Source organism: Triticum dicoccoides, chromosome 7A (genome assembly GCF_002162155.2).
Source record: "Triticum dicoccoides isolate Atlit2015 ecotype Zavitan chromosome 7A, WEW_v2.0, whole genome shotgun sequence".
In the NCBI taxonomy this organism is placed as follows: Eukaryota; Viridiplantae; Streptophyta; class Magnoliopsida; order Poales; family Poaceae; genus Triticum; species Triticum dicoccoides.
This window is the reverse complement of record NC_041392.1, coordinates 471,248,297-471,264,118: the sequence shown is the minus strand read 5'-3', so window position 1 is coordinate 471,264,118 and position 15,822 is coordinate 471,248,297. Positions and strand designations below refer to the sequence as shown.

At 44.4% G+C, this 15,822-nt stretch overlaps 1 protein-coding gene across 1 annotated transcript; it reads right to left on the bottom strand.

Moving 5' to 3' along the window:
- Positions 1-6: 6 nt before the first annotated feature.
- LOC119331375 lies at positions 7-4,046 on the bottom strand. Its single transcript, XM_037604535.1, has 2 exons — positions 2,505-4,046; positions 7-444 (listed from the first exon to the last, which is right to left on the bottom strand). Exon 1 carries the CDS (start codon positions 3,972-3,974, stop codon positions 2,553-2,555), a length of 1,422 nt encoding a protein of 473 aa, XP_037460432.1. The 5' UTR covers positions 3,975-4,046; the 3' UTR covers positions 7-444; positions 2,505-2,552.
- Positions 4,047-15,822: the final 11,776 nt, after the last annotated feature.

The following is a 15,822-nucleotide window of genomic DNA, read 5'->3' as shown; positions in this document are numbered from 1 at the left end:
ATGGCGGTACCACGGGAGTGAGCTTGCCCCTGAAGAAGCCATGCTTGTCTGGGGGATGAGCTGCCAGAGGAACCTGGATGTGGCATTCTACATCATGAGGTGGCGATGGCACCGCCTCTTTGATGGTTCAAGGTGTGAAACAACAGCAGCATGATGCGGTGGTGGTACTGCCTTTTTGATTCCCTGATCTGGAGGTGATACAATACAAGAAAAGGATAAGAAAAAAAATTGCTACTCAGCATTACTATAGTTAAGTTCAAATTTTAAATAAGAGAGAAATCTTGATGCACAGAGCAGACCATGCATCAGGCACATGAGTCTAGAGATTAGAGGAATGGGGCTGAGAATGAGATATGCTTTCCTGATTCTCTTGTCTCTCAGCGCAAGCCCAAATGTCTTTCTTCGTCATTTTTGTGGCGTGCCTTCGTTCACCCCGCAGCATAACTGAATTAATTAGATAACAAAAAGATTAATGCAAATGGCACATGCTATTAGTCGTACTTGCTCTACTGCTTGTATTACTGGCAAAGCTCTAGCTAGCAAACAGAGCAGACCCATGTCAAATGTTTTTTGTCCAGAAAGGGCACAAACAAACCTACTTATGCGCGATCAGTAAATGTTGTGAAATGATCAACCAGTAAGAAAAGGCAGCTCATAACATTGGATAATTGCAATTTCTTCTTAATAGAACTTAGCAGCAAGTAGAGCTAACAAGCTAACCAACTATTAGTATTCCAAGGTTGTTAATATCAGTCATCAATTCTCTACTGTAAAGTAGGAGCACTAACCATTCATAATTGTGATTTCACTGTGTTCTTTTTTTCTTTTCTTTTTGGTGCCAGTTCAGAAGTAATGGATGGGAAGGAGCATGATCCAGGTATAGATATTAGCGGAACAAAGTCTCGTCGTTATCTGGAATAAATGAGCAACTCCTAGAGAAGTACTCCTACCAATGTTCAACGGTTTATAGTAATCAAAAGCAATTGGTCCACATGTATTTCAAGATCATCAATTTGACTAACCAAATATGAGTTATATGCCAAAAATGCTATTATAAACTTTTTTCGAAAAACGAATTCAACACTTTACTTACTGAACAATAATACATATTTGATTGGACAAATTGATGATCTAGGAATACATGCAGGCCTTCTATACCGTAACAGAGGTTATCTCATATTTATCCCTGGCCCTAACATACCTGCAAAGATATTAGGTTTAACCAAACTCTATATGATTGGCTTAGATGACAAGGCATCTTTACACATGTTGTTTTGCACAGAGCAGTTCAGAGAGAAGTACTTGCTGAGTTTGGTATGGCTCCTTCCAGATTTCCTAAAGAGGGCAGAACTATTGTTGGTTGTCTCACTTTATGTAGCATGTTTGATCAACCTAATGCGCATCTGCCATAATATTACAGTAACATAATATTGCCGTAACAATGTCGTTGAAGCTATTTATTTCATTCTGTTGTTACACCCTCCCCGACTGGAAGATCTCTGCTGGAAGTTGCTGCTTAACTATAAAGGTCCCCTTGAATGTACATAACTTATCATACTTCAGATAAGCTCGATAGAGTATATATTTGTTTCGTCAAGCAAGAAGTTAAAAATGGTATATTTATCATAAATTTCAGAGATGCCGTATTGCAAAAGCCTATCCATTTTAGCTAGGAATAAGCATTGCTTATCCAAAAACAAAGAAGCATAACATCTGGAACATATGCTATATTGCAGCACTCTTCTCTACCTTATCTACTCTATCAAGGAGATAGTGCATAAAGAACAAAATAAAAGCAAGATAAAGTAGTTATAACGTAAACTGTGTTGCTGATGCTGGGGTTAACATAAGTGAAATGTAAATGTACATGAAAAATGAAGCCTTGATCAGAGAAGGTTCCGTAGAACCGAATGTAAAGTACGTCAATATGGCACTATGTATAGTTTCAGTCAGACCACAAAAGAAATGTTCCTTGCTTATCAAAGAAATATTCGTCGCTTACCAGGATTGCAGGTTAAGCAGCACATACAGATTGTCTTACAGCTATATTTCAGTTTCCGTGACCCTCAAGTAATCAAGGAAGACAGCATAGTGTTATAACTAGTAAACAAATGCTCATAGGAGGATATGTTATCCATAGCATGCCATTATACTTTTGTGTGTCACTTAAAGAATAGATGCCCAGAACACCTATGTAGATGATAAAGCTACACATCATTGACTACTCATAACTATCATATGTTGAAATGTGTTGGAGAAACAAAAGGTCATGAATTCAACTAAATAGCCAAAAGGATGTGTGAATTAGTACAATAATTCCTTACAGGAAATGAGCAGTGATTAGTGCTAATGAACTAATTGATCGGAACAGGTACTCTTAGCAGAACGGAGCTATACGTTGCTGGAATGCTGGTTACGAAAATTTCTCTTGAAGTGGTACTGACTGGATCATCTATACCCTAAACCTGACAACATAATTCAGACACAGTCTATACACGACTCACTTGGAAAAAGCATGCCATGTCTTCCAACATTTTATCTTGGAGAAGCAATCAGTGGAGCACCTCGACCTTCTTCTTGCCCTTGAGGAAGACCTCCCTGTCAACCAGCTCACGCATGTACCCATCAAACTTCACAGGAACTCCACCATTGAGCCTCTTCATCTCCAAGAACCACTTGCTGTCTTTTCTCCAGAGCCTCTGAAACTCATCCAGGTAACGCAAGTTGTTGTACTTTGCCTTAAGCACCTCCATGGAGACCGTGTTGATCCCCTCTCCGGCAATGTACACTTGCCTTCGTACATCAACACCATCCTCGATTCGCTGGATGAGGTCCTCAACACTGCCACCAACATGGACGGAATCGAAGTCTTGCTGCATACTTGAGATGATATCATCAACAATGCTCATCAAACTTGGTGCCAAACGTATGGCATGGCGCGGCGGAGGGAGCACACGCTCTGCCTCACCCTCACACACATGGTACCAGTAATTCCCTGGCTCGACGTCCCCAAATTTCCTGACAATCAGGGTGTCCTTAGCTTTCGAGAACTTGGTGGGGGCAACCCTAGTGTCCTCAATGAGCCGGAGCCCGAGCTGGCCCTGTGCTCCCCACCTGTCCCAATCTTCCCAGAACTGTCTTTCCTCGATGATGTCCACCACGGACGACCGGAGGTGGTCGATGTCGAAGTAGAAGGCGAGGCGCTTGCCCTCCTCAGGCATGCCGGCGGCTGTGTAGGAGGCCGCCAGGCAGAGGCTGAGGTCGAGGACGAGGGTGCGGTTGAGGTAGCGCGCCTCGGCGAGGGCGCATAGGAGGCTCCGCATGTAGTGTGGCATGAGCTTGCAGCGGTCGCCTCCGCCGTGGTAGGAGAGGTAGGTGGCGGCGGCGAACTGGGAGCGGGAGAGCGGCGGCGGGGGCGGGGCGGCGGTGGCGTTGGAGGCGCCGGGCCGAGGCTTGCGGGCGTTGGGGCCGGAGTGGTAATCACCGATGGAGGTGACGGAGTAGGCGCAGGTGTGTGGGTCCCTCGCGATGGCGAAGCGGCGGTAGTCCTTGGTGGTGGCGGTGGGGGAGGCGGAGGCGGAGGCGTTGGTGCGGGCGCGCCATGCCATGTCGCAGGAAGCGGAGGGCGGGTCGCCGGGGACGGGGCGGCCGAAGCGGGCGAAATGGACGGCGGGGAAGGCGTCGATGGCGCTGCGCATCATGAGGTGGAAGAGGCGTGGGTCGGCGCAGTCCAGCGGGGAGGAGAGGTCGCAGGACGAGGCGTCCTCCTGCTCCTGGTCCTCATGGTCCTGGTGCTGCAGGTGGTGGTGGGGCGTGGAGGCGAGGGGGGGAGGGGTATAGATGGAGATGGAGGGGGAGAGCGGGAGGCGGAGCAGGGTGAGGAGGAGGAAGGCGATGAGGATGATGGCGGCGGCGGCGTGCGCCGAGGAGGAGAGGAAGGCGCCGCGCCCCAGGAGTGGCCGGCTCGGATCCATGGTTGACGGCGGCGAGATTTGGCTCGGTTCAGAGTTCGGTCTGGCATACACCCCAGCGCGAACCCACCAGGCACGACCAGGCTAAGCAATGGGCCTCCCCACCACCCCCACGTCACCTTAATGGCAAAAAATAGAAAAAGGACATAAAAAAGCCCAATTTTTGAGCTGACTACTATCAAGTATGCTGGAATCTGAACCTCATTATGAATAGCACATTTATTGTTTGTCATAATGTATATTGAAACTGTGTTGAAAAAGTTGGAAAAAATGGATCCATACTCCTCCCTCTGTCTCATAATATTATGGGACGGAGGGAGTAGTTATGAAAATTAAAAAAATGCCAAAATTTAAGAACACATAGAAGGAACCTTGGCAAAAAAAAACCGTTTCAACATAAAATATGCCTATGTTTTATATAAAACAAATTTGCCATGGTCCAAAGCATTTAGTTTGCCACATTGCTAAGTTAATAAAGTTTGCCATGTTCGAACTATATAAATTTTTCCATGATTTGGAGTATGATTTTTTAATTGGATAAAAAGTAAAATTGCCATGTTCAAAAATAAAAAAAATTCCATGCCCTTAAGTATGAATTTTGAATGGTCCAAAAAGTAAACTTTGTAATTGCTTAAAAAATTAAATCTGTTATTCTTTAACCTACAACTTTGCCATAGTCCAATGAATAACTATGGCAAGCTTCAAAAAATGAATCTGTCATGGTGCAAACAATAAAGCAAACATTGCCATGGTACTGCTCGTATGGCAATTTTTTGCCATGGCAAAAAATTATTGTCGGAAAAATTGCCATGGCAAAAAATTACCATGTAAAAAGTAGAATGAACAGTACAAAAACAAAAAAAATCACCAAAAACTGCCATAGTAGATAGATATTAAAATTAGCCATGGTATTTGAAGTAAAATTGCCTTGCTTTCTATAAAAGAAATTTATCATGTATGTAAAATAACACAAATTGTGACAAAAAATTACAAATGGTATATGTATAAGAAAGATTACCAAATGGTACGTACAAAAGTTAGTACATTTGCCGTGTATGTTAAAGTAAAATTTGTGATGGCAAAAATGAAGGTTTATTTGCCATGACAAATAAAGTTAAATTTTGCATGACAATGAAGGTAAAGTTTCGATGGAAAATAAATAGTAAAGGTTGCCATGTATGTTTAAGTAAATTTGCCTTGGTAGTAAAGGTAAATTTTTCATGTCGATGAATTTGCCATGGTAAACAAAAGTAGAATTGCCATCGCAAAAATTTAAATATAAACTTTGCCATGTATGTTAAAGTAAACTTGCCATGGTAGTAAAGGTAAATTTGCCATGGAAAAAAATAAAAAGTAAACTTTTCGATGGCAAATAAAAATGGAATTTCCCATGCTACGAAAGTAAAAAATGCCATCGCAAAATTAAAGCAGAATTTTTTGCCATGTATGTTAAAGTAAACTTGCCATGGTAGTAAAGGTAAATTTGCCATGAAAAAAATAAAAAGTTAACTTTTCGATGGCAAATAAAAACGAAATTTGCCAGGGCAATAAAAGTAAATTTGCCATGCTATGAAAGTAAAAGCTGCCATGGCAAAATTAAAACACAAATTTTTGCCATGTATGTTTTCGTTGAGCTCTGTGAGATGGCCGACACGTTGAGCTCTGTGAGTCGCCATTCCGTTGAGCTCTGTGAGATGGCCGACTCACCTTCACCATGATATCGTGTCGCCGCAGATAGGCCCGTCAACTACCACAATGGCACACATTTACCGTCTGCTGCCCCCACCGCCGCACACGAATATATGCCCCTGCACCCCAGCTACACTGCCGCACACGAATATCAACGGGAAGGCCCCACAACACCCCCAGTGAGGGATCTGATCAGGGTTTATTCTGAAGGGGCCGGTGGCCGTCGAGCAGCGGCGAACGTCCGAGGCCATCAGCGGTGGGGACGTGGGTGCCTGGAGTGGAGGCGGAGAAGGAGGGAATGGAGAGAGTGAGCATGGGAGAGGGAGACATCGTGAATAAGGTTGTTCGGGTCAAGCGAATTTTCAGTGAACGAGTTTCTCTGCTGTCTCTGTCTGGTGCTTCAAGATTGATGCAACTAATCCAATGGCAGGCAACGCGTTCGGGACGAGATTCAAAAATCAGATGTTCGACGTTTATCTTTTCCGGTCATTTTTTTCCTCAAATTATATCTTGAAATTTTGAACTTGTACATGAAATCTGATTTGAACCACAACTACTCGAACCCGGCCATGCTAACCAGGGGTGCATAGTGGCATCCCACCAGAGCCCGTGAGAGTGCTGAGTTTGCACAAATTAAGCTAGAACCACCTCAAGTTGGCTACAACTAAGTCTGCCTAATCTTGAATACGGGGCGGGATGGGTCGGGCGCTGCCTTGCATCCCTAATGCTAACCCTAGCCAATAACTACCATCCTCGCCCGAAAATTGTTTCCTCACCACATTTAGTGGTGTGGCACTCTTGAGAGAGATCACAGTCCCATGAGTCTTCTTAGGGGTGTAATGTCGTTCGGTTCCTCACCGGCTTGGTATGAGGGTGGTAAAACCACATATTATGAGTGAGTCACCATGTTCTGAACCATTATTTTGCACACTAACTCGAACATGTCTACTTACTACTCTGTTGTCACAAAGTGCTTCAAAATATCTTGCGCTAAGCCCTGTTTGTTTGAGCTTCGGGTACCAAATTCAGCTTTGCCATTGAAGCTAAATTTGGAATATGAAACAAACAACTATTTCATTTTTGTTGACAGCAAAATCATGCCTCTCAAAATAGTTTTATCTCTCTAAATTAAGCCTTGAGCTCTCGCACCTCTGCAAATCTCTGCTTCTCTATGTGAAGTGTCTATCTATTTACTTTTATGCAATTTTTATTTTTATACTATTGACAAACTATAGACTATTGCTTTGAATCATTCAAGTACAAATGACCATGCCATAAAAGAAAATATTATATGATGAATATGATAGGTAGCATTCCACATCAAAAATTATGTTTCTATAATTTACATACTCGAGGATGAGCATGAATTGAGCTTGGGGATGCTTGATACGTCTCCAATGTATCTATAATTGTTTATTGTTTCATACTATTATAGTATCAATCTTGGATGTTTTATATACACTTAAAATCAATTATATATCATTTTTTGGACTAACCTATTAACTTAGTGCCCAGTATCAGTTGCTGTTTTTTGCCTCTTTTTGGTTTTTCAGAATATCAGTACTAAACAAAGTCAAAATGCACGAAACTTTTTAGAGATTTTTTTTCTGGACATAAGAGACCCTGGAAGTTTCGAGAGGGGACGAGAAGATGGAGCAGTGGCCCACGAGGCACCAGGCGCGCCCAGGGGGTAGGGCCTGCCCTGGTGGCTCGTGGGGCCCACGTGGCTTCGTTTGACCTAACTCTACATCTATAAATTCTCTAAAATCAGAAAACCAACAGAGGAGTCCACGGGATACTTTTTTCGCTGCCGGCTTCCTATTCTCGAGAGATCCCATCTGGAGGCCTTTTCCGGCACTCTATCGGAGGGGGAATCAATCACGGAGGGGCTCTACATCAACCTTACCACCCTTCCGATGATGTGTGAGTAGTTTACCACAGACCTACTGGTCCATAGTTAATAGCTAGATGGATGTTTCTCTCTATTTGATCTTTAATACAATGTTCTCCTTGATGTTCTTGGAGTTCTATTCGATGTAATCACTTTTTGCGTTGTGTTTATTGGGATTCGATGAATTGTGAGTTTATGATCATATTATCCATGAATATTATTTTAGTTCTCTGAACTCTTTTATGCATGATTATTATAGCTTCGTATTTCTCTCTGATCTATTGATTTGGTTTGACCATCTAGATTTATTTATCTTGCAATGGGAGAGGTGCTTTGTAATGGGTTCGATCTCATGGTGCTCAATCCCAGTGACAGTAGGGGACATGACACGTATTGTATCATTTACTATTAAGGATAAAAAGATGGGGTTTATTCATGCGTGATTTTTCTTTTTCTACATCATTTCATCTTGCTTAAGGCATTACTCCGTTCTTTATGAACTTAATGCTCTAGATGCATGCTGGATAGCGGTCGATGTGTAGAGTAATAGTAGTGCATGCAGAATCATTTCGGTCTACTTGTCTCGAACATGATGCCTATATACATGACCATTGCCTTGGATATCGTCATGATACCATGATTATTTGTTTCTCTGTGAATTGCCCAACAATAATTTATTTACTCACTGTATGCTATTTTTAAGAGAAAAGCCTCTAGTGAAAACTATGACCCCCTGTTTACTTCTATCATATATTAAAATCCTAAAAATACCTTACTGCAATTTTACTTTATTTATTTTATTTTGTATTTTTGTTCGATCTATCTATCTATCTATCTATCTATCTATCTGTCTGTCTATCTATCTATCATCATACAATTTAATCTTGCAATTAACCGTCAAGAGATTGACAACCCTTTGTTCGCGTTGGGTGCAAGAATTTGTTATTTTGTGTGCATGTGCTATTAACGAGTTGTTGCCTGATTCTCCTACTGGTTTGATAATCTTGGTTTCGTAACTAAGGAAAATACTTAACTCTACTATATTGCATCATCCCCTCCTCTTCGAAGGAATCCCAACGTAGCTCACAAGTAGCAAGCACCAACATCTTTGAGGAGTCGGATACACAAGATGGTTGGTTGATCGGTCCGGTGCCTTCTCGACGAAATCTATGTATGAGCGTTTGGGGATGGGCATAATCCAGTCGATATGTTGGAACTTTGGAAAACTAGACTTCCTCCTCAGATGAAAGTGTTCCTAGGGCAGCTCATTTGGGGCCAACTCCCTTCCGGGGACCAAGTGCTAAAAAGAAACATTCTAGCGACTGTGACGCCCAGATAATTAAGCTACAATAACCCTCTACTAATGATGCCACATCACCTTGATTACTCTTGATAAACTCGCGTTGATTCAAAACTGAACTCAAATTTTAAAATTAAGTCAAATTTTTTTTTTTAATCGGTAAAACAAAAATGTTCGTTGTGTTGCAAATATTCAATAAGAAATTGTGATGAATTAACCAATCTCATTTGAATTACTAAAATTCCCTTAACAAGTTAATAAGTGGTCCAACAACACATATCTTGGCCATTTTGAATTCAAAAAAATAATTAGCCTTTTCCAAATATTCTAGCGACTTGTGTGTGGCCCAACAATTTTGCCTCTCTAGTACTAATCCCTCTCTAGTACTAATCCCCTCTAGTATTAATTCTCTACTAACCCACCCCCACTTTGAGTCTATTACGTGTGGCCCCACTAGATAAATTGTTTAAACTAAAATAACTTTTAACACATATTACACTTACATGTGGGTCCTCTAACCCTGTTGACTGGTCAATCATTGACTTGGTCAACAATCAACCAAACCCCCTAACCCCACCGTCATAGACTAGGCTAGGCAACTCCTTGGTACACTTAGAAATTATGTTTTAATTTCGAATTAATAATAAATCCAGGAATTTCAGAAAAAACTTTAAAATTTTGAAATATCATAGAAAATAAATCGTAACTCGGATGAAAAAGTTTTCTACATGAAAGTTGCTCAGAACGACGAGACGATCTGAATACGCAACCCATTCGTCTGTCACGCATCCCTATTATAGCAAACACACAATAATCCACTTTTGTTTTATTTGTCCGAAAACGACAAACTTCGGGAAAACATTCTCGGATGTTTTCCCCCTTCACCTATATCGCCTAGCATTGCGTTAGGTCATCCCTAGCGCCGCATATTGCCGTGTCTTGCTTTGTGATGCTTTTGATTGCTCTGTTATTTATTGTGTTTCCCCTCTGTTACTTCTTCCCGATAAACCCCAAGACTGCCGGCGACCCCCAGTTCGACTACGGTGTTGATGACCCCTCCTTCTCGTCTGAGCAACCAGGCAAGCCCCCCTTGATCATCAGATATCGCCTATTCTTCTCTATACTGCTTGCATTAGAGTAGGGTAGCATGTTACTGCTTTCAGTTAATCCTATATACTGCTGCATAGCCTGTCCTTACTACTACTGTTGTTACCATTACCTGCTATCCTACTGCTTAGTATAGGATGCTAGTGTTCCATCAGTGGCCCTACACTCTTGTTCGTCTGCCATGCTATACTACTGGGCCGTGATCACTTCGGGAGGTGATCACGGGCATATATTATATACTTATATTGTTACATTACTTATGATACTGTTTGGAGATGGGGGCTGAAGGGGCAGGTGGCTCCATCCAGGTAGTGGTGGGCCTGAGTTCCCGCCGGCCCCCGACTGTTACTTTATGGCGGAGCGACAGGGCGGGTTGAGACCACCTAGGAGAGAGGTGGGCCTGCCCCTAGTCAGCGTTCACGGATACTTAACACGCTTAACGAGATCTTGGTATTTGATTTGAGTCTGGCTACTGGCCTATACGCACTAACCATCTACGCGGGGACAGTTATGGGCACTCGACGTCGTGGTATCAGCCGAAGCCTTCGTGACGTCAGCGACTGAGCGACGCGCGCCGGATTGGACTGGAACGCCTGCTAGGCTAGGTCTGCTTCCGATCGTGTTCGCAACGTGCAGGTGTGCAATGGGCGAGGGGCCCAGACCCCTGCGCCATAGGATTTAGACCGGCGTGCTGACCTCTCTGTTGTGCCTAGGTAGGGCTGCGACGTGTTGATCTTCCGAGGCCGGGCATGACCCAGAAAAGTGTATCCGGACAAAGGGGATCAAGCGTGTTGGGTTATGTGGTGCACCCCTGCAGGGAAGTTAATCTATTCGAATAGCCGTGATCTTCGGTAACAGGATGACTTGGAGTTGTACCTTGACCTTATGACAACTAGAACCAGATACTTAATAAAACACACCCTTCCAAGTGCCAGATACAACCGGTGATCGCTCTCTCACAGGGCAACGAATGGAGGATCATCGGTTAGGATTATGCTATGCGATGCTACTTGGTGAACTTACCATCTACTCTCTTCTTCTGCTGCAAGATGGAGGTTACCAGAAGCGTAGTCTTCGATAAGACTAGCTATCCCCCTCTTATTCCGGCATTCTGTAGTTCGGTCCACATATGATACCCTTATTCCATTTGATACCAATGCATACATATGTAGTGTAGCTCCTTGCTTGCGAGTACTTTGGATGAGTACTCACGGTTGCTTTGCTCCCTCTTTTTCCCCTTTCTATACCCGATTGCTGCGACCAGACGATGGAGCCCAGGAGCCAGATGCCACTGTCGATGACTACTACTACTACTACTCGGGAGGTGCCTACTTCTACGTGCAACCCACTGATGACGACCAGGAGTAGTTTAGGAGGATCCCAGGTAGGAGGCCTGCGTCTCTTTCGATCTGTATCCCAGTTTGTGCTAGCCTTCTTAAGGCAAACTTGTTTAACTTATGTCTGTACTCAGATATTGTTGCTTTCGCTGACTCGTCTATGATCGAGCTCTTGTATTCGAGCCTTCGAGGCCCCTGGCTTGTAATATGATGCTTGTATGACTTTTTTTATTTGTAGAGTTGTGTTGTGATATCTTTCCGTGAGTCCCTGATCTTAATCGTACATGTTTGCGTGTATGATTAGTGTACGATTGAATCGGGGGCGTCACAACGACGATATTTATCCGCTTTGTGGTGTCCAGGGGAACCTCAGCCACATATTTTTCTATTGTGTGACCGCGTAATTTCGTTGGGGCTGCCGGAGGGAAGTGTGGGGAAATGATTGGTGCCCTAGCAATTTTCCGAACTTTTATAAGAATATCGCTAGTTTTTCAGGGCATGCCCGCAGATTGTTGTGGATTAACTTTGGGGCCATGACTTGGACCTTGTGGTGCACTAGAAACAAGATGGTCATTGAGCATAGCTTTCCTGTGTGAACCTCTGACGTGATTTATAAATTGTGTGGTTTCATGCAACTGTGGAGACCTATCAACAAGCGGCGTGACAGGGTGGCCGTTGGTAAGTTAACAAGGAAGCACAAGGAGTTGGTGGCCACGCTCATGATGATCACCTACCCCATCTGAGACTAAATTTCATTTTTTTCGGGCATGTTGTTATTGTTGCCCCAGCTGACCTTATGTTATTCACTCCCCCCTTCCCCCCTCACTCACTCGCCTCTCTCTTTTGCGGACCTTCGTTTTGCGGTTGCTTGTATGTTTGTTTGGGCTTATTCTATATATACCTAAATAGTTCATCTCCACTATTTTTATTATCATAACATGAGCACATACCACATCATCGAAGGCCTACCACAACAAGCATGGGAATTTCTTTTCATTATTAGTTGATCCTCACTATTTATATTTATTTCAACATGCACACCTACGCTATGCATACATGTCACCTCATCGAAGGCACACCCAACATGCATAGGAAAATATCTCATTATATTATAGTACCTATATTCAATAAATTTTTTAACTATACAATAATCCAATACAATATATAATACGTATTTTTAGTTTTTTCCACATATTATTAATCAAAATGTTTCATTCAACCAAATTTTATATAAATATATTGCAATATATTCCCGCTGCAAAGCGCGAGATATCATCTAGTTATAAAGCGGGGCGCGAAGCCTTTTCTGGCTAAGGCACTGATGAGCTTATGTAGCAACAGCTTGGCATGATCTACTTATGGGCACATTGTCGCTGAGATCAAATCTTTAATGGTAGACCGAGAGTTTATTCTGCAACGATAATAAAATAGAATAACAAATTGACAGTTGTACTGAGCGAAGTATTGTTGTGTGGCTACATAGAGGACCCCCTGTATTCATGTGGCTGTAGTTTAGTGGTGAGAATTCCACGGTGTGGCCGTGGAGACTTGATCTCAAATCTCAGCAGCCACAGTTACCCTCTTCACCAGGGTTTAAATCCTGGTGCTCGCATTTATTCCTGAATTTATTTCAAGATTTCCGGTGATGCGCATTCAGTGGGAGGAGACGTTCCCGTCGATGACGAGGTGTCTACAGTGACTTTGTAAATTTCAAGATGATATGCCGGCTCAGTCTTTCAAAGATGCTCATAGAGGTAGGGTGTACGTGTGTGTGTTCATAGGAGTGAGTGTATGCGCGTGTATATGAGCGCTTGTATCTGTACTGATGTAAAAAAAAAACCTATTATTATGAGCAAAACTCCTATTTAAATAAAGAAAAGCCTGCATCATCTAAACACCGTGCTCATTGATTTTGAAGCCCTCCCATTCAATTAAGATGTTTAGTTTTGGATTTGGTTGATGAATTTGACCAGGTCAACTATTTCTCAAGGATCTCTTTTATTCATTCATAGTATTCAATATTGGATTTGATTCATGATTTTAACTGAATCAACTACTCCCTCAATTCCACAATGTAGTGCGCTCGCACTTCCAGAGATTCAAGTTTGATCATAAATTTAACCAACTAGACCGACTGTGGTGGGAGAAAAAATTATATCACTGAATTCATATCGAAAATACGAATTCAGTTATATAATTTTTGCTCCCGCCGCAGTCGGTCTCGATTGTTAAATTTACGGTCAAACTTGAATTTCGAGAAGTGTGAGCACACTGCATTATGAAATAGAGGAGGTATTTCTCAAACAGCAGTAATCAGACTGCACATCCCCTTGCCACCTAGAAACAAAAAGTGCAAACACTTAGACATTGTAGCACCAATGTAATATATATGGTCACCGGTGCAAGAAACTTTCCTACATAAATGAGAGTTAATTAACATATACTAACATTTTTTTTATTCATTTGGATAACAAATATTTTTGAACGGAGAGAGTAACATAGAATCACACTGCAAAGAGCCACCAAAACACTGCATTATAAAAAAACACTCACCATCTTTCGTAGGCGCCAAACCAAATATATAAAAAAAATCTTAACAACATCAACGGTGTAGCGAATAGGAGTAGCGTTGAACCCTTCTAGCATTGATTCATCATGGTATAGGCACCAAGAGTAGGAGTAGCGTTGAACCCTTCTAGCATTGACCAGGACATTTTTTTTCTTTCGCAGGGTCCGTCCCCCGTCCCCCGCGCCGTTCCTGCGAGCGGCCCGGGCAGAACCCTAGTTCGCCGCTGCCGCTCCCCTTTCTCGCCTCCTCCCTCCTCGCCGTCGCCAGGGGACGGCGGCGGGCAAAGCCCGCGCGTGCGTCGGCGGCGGCGGGGCTCCTCCCCTCTTGCGAGGCTCCTGGGCGGCACGGGACAGCCGACCCTCGTGGCAGCGCTCGGCTCGGCGGCAGCGTGCGTCGGGCCGCCGACGGATCTGGGCGGCGTGGCTCCCCTGCTTGGTGGTGCTGCGGCGCTGGCAGCGGCGGGGTCTGTGCGGGACGGCGAGGCGCGGGCTCCTCCTCCTCCCGATCTGATGGCGCCGCGGCGGCGTCGGTGCTTGGGCGTGCAGCGGGGTCCGCGCGGGTCGGCGGCGCGCGACGTTTTCTTCCTCCCTGATCTGATGGCTCCACGGTGGCGCCAGTGCTCGGGCGGCGGTCGGCTTCGGCGTTCTGTGCGCGATTCCAGGATCCCACGATCCGGATCTGGCGCGGGTTGGGAGGTTGACGGCTCCTCTTGGTGGTCGGTGCGCGAGGCTCACAGCGGGGTGTGTGCTGGCGGCGGTCGTCTGAAGCCTGATGTAGGGCGCATCAGGCTGGTGGGAGTTGGTGGTGCAGCGGCACCATCTGTGGCGGCGGCGCTGCGAGGCCCTGCTAGGAAGGGTCCTAGCGGGCAGCGGGCGCTCGGCTACAGCCGTGTGAGGCATGCGGTGATGCCTCGACGGAGTTGGTGCCGGAGAGTGGCTCGAGGTGGGGATCAGACCGGATCTGGTGGCAGTCCCCTGGTGCGGGCGAAGCCCGTCGTGGTGGTTCTGGTCCTTGCACCGCTCGGCGGATGCTGCGGTTCTTCGTTTGTGCTGCAAGCGGTGGCTTGAGGCGTCCTCCCTCGGCAGTGAGGTTGGAGTGGTTCTCGTTGGTGTGGCTTCGATGGCATGTTGCTGCAGCGTCGACGGTGCGAGGCATTGGTCAAGGCTGGCCATGATCTTGGCAGCGTGGATATGTGCAGCGCTACGAATGAAAATCCTGTTCGGCTTTGGTTGGACCGGCGATGATGGCATCCGTGGATGTCATTTCCCTTCCTGGAGGCGTCGCCGTGTGTGTTGCCATTTGCCTCGTTGCCTGGTGGCGGCAATTGTCTCCGGGGCGAAAGCCTTGATTCGCAGGATTGGCATGGTGGCGGTGTCTTTGACGCTGTTCCTCTGTTGAGAGCATTGTGCTGGGAGATGAGAGGCCCTTTAATGCACTCCTCCGGTGTCCGCGACTGCCCGGATCACTTCTCTCATGCGCTATGTACGGTCGTCGCTGGTTTATCCAAGGAAGCTGGAGTTGCTGTTCTTCGAAGATGACCAGTGTTGGTCGAGACGCGGCGAGGTTCGCGGTTTTGGGCAAGGAGTGATGTGATGGCTTGGTTAGGGTTGGTTTGTGACTCTTAGCTAGCGATGTGTAATCTCTTGTGCATATTTTTCTTCCTTCTATAAAGCTAAAGTACGCCATTGGCGTATCTAAAAAACCAGAAATGAAAGAAATGGAGTAACCTTTTGGGGAAGCACTAGCAATCAGACTACTGCTATTTAGCTTCCCATCAGACTACTAGTAAGCATGCACCTGCAACGCACGTCTCAAACAAAATGAGTTGATATAATATATTATTAAAATATATTTTCAAAAGAGTGACATATTTTGTGATCCAGAAACATGTCTTCACATAAAATGCACGATGACATAATAATTATATTATAATTTGTTACAAAAAGATAATTTAGAAA

What these genes read in the sequence shown, in the direction of transcription:
- LOC119331375 (XM_037604535.1), bottom strand. Translation starts at nt 3,974, where the DNA reads ATGGATCCGAGCCGGCCACTCCTGGGGCGCGGCGCCTTCCTCTCCTCC.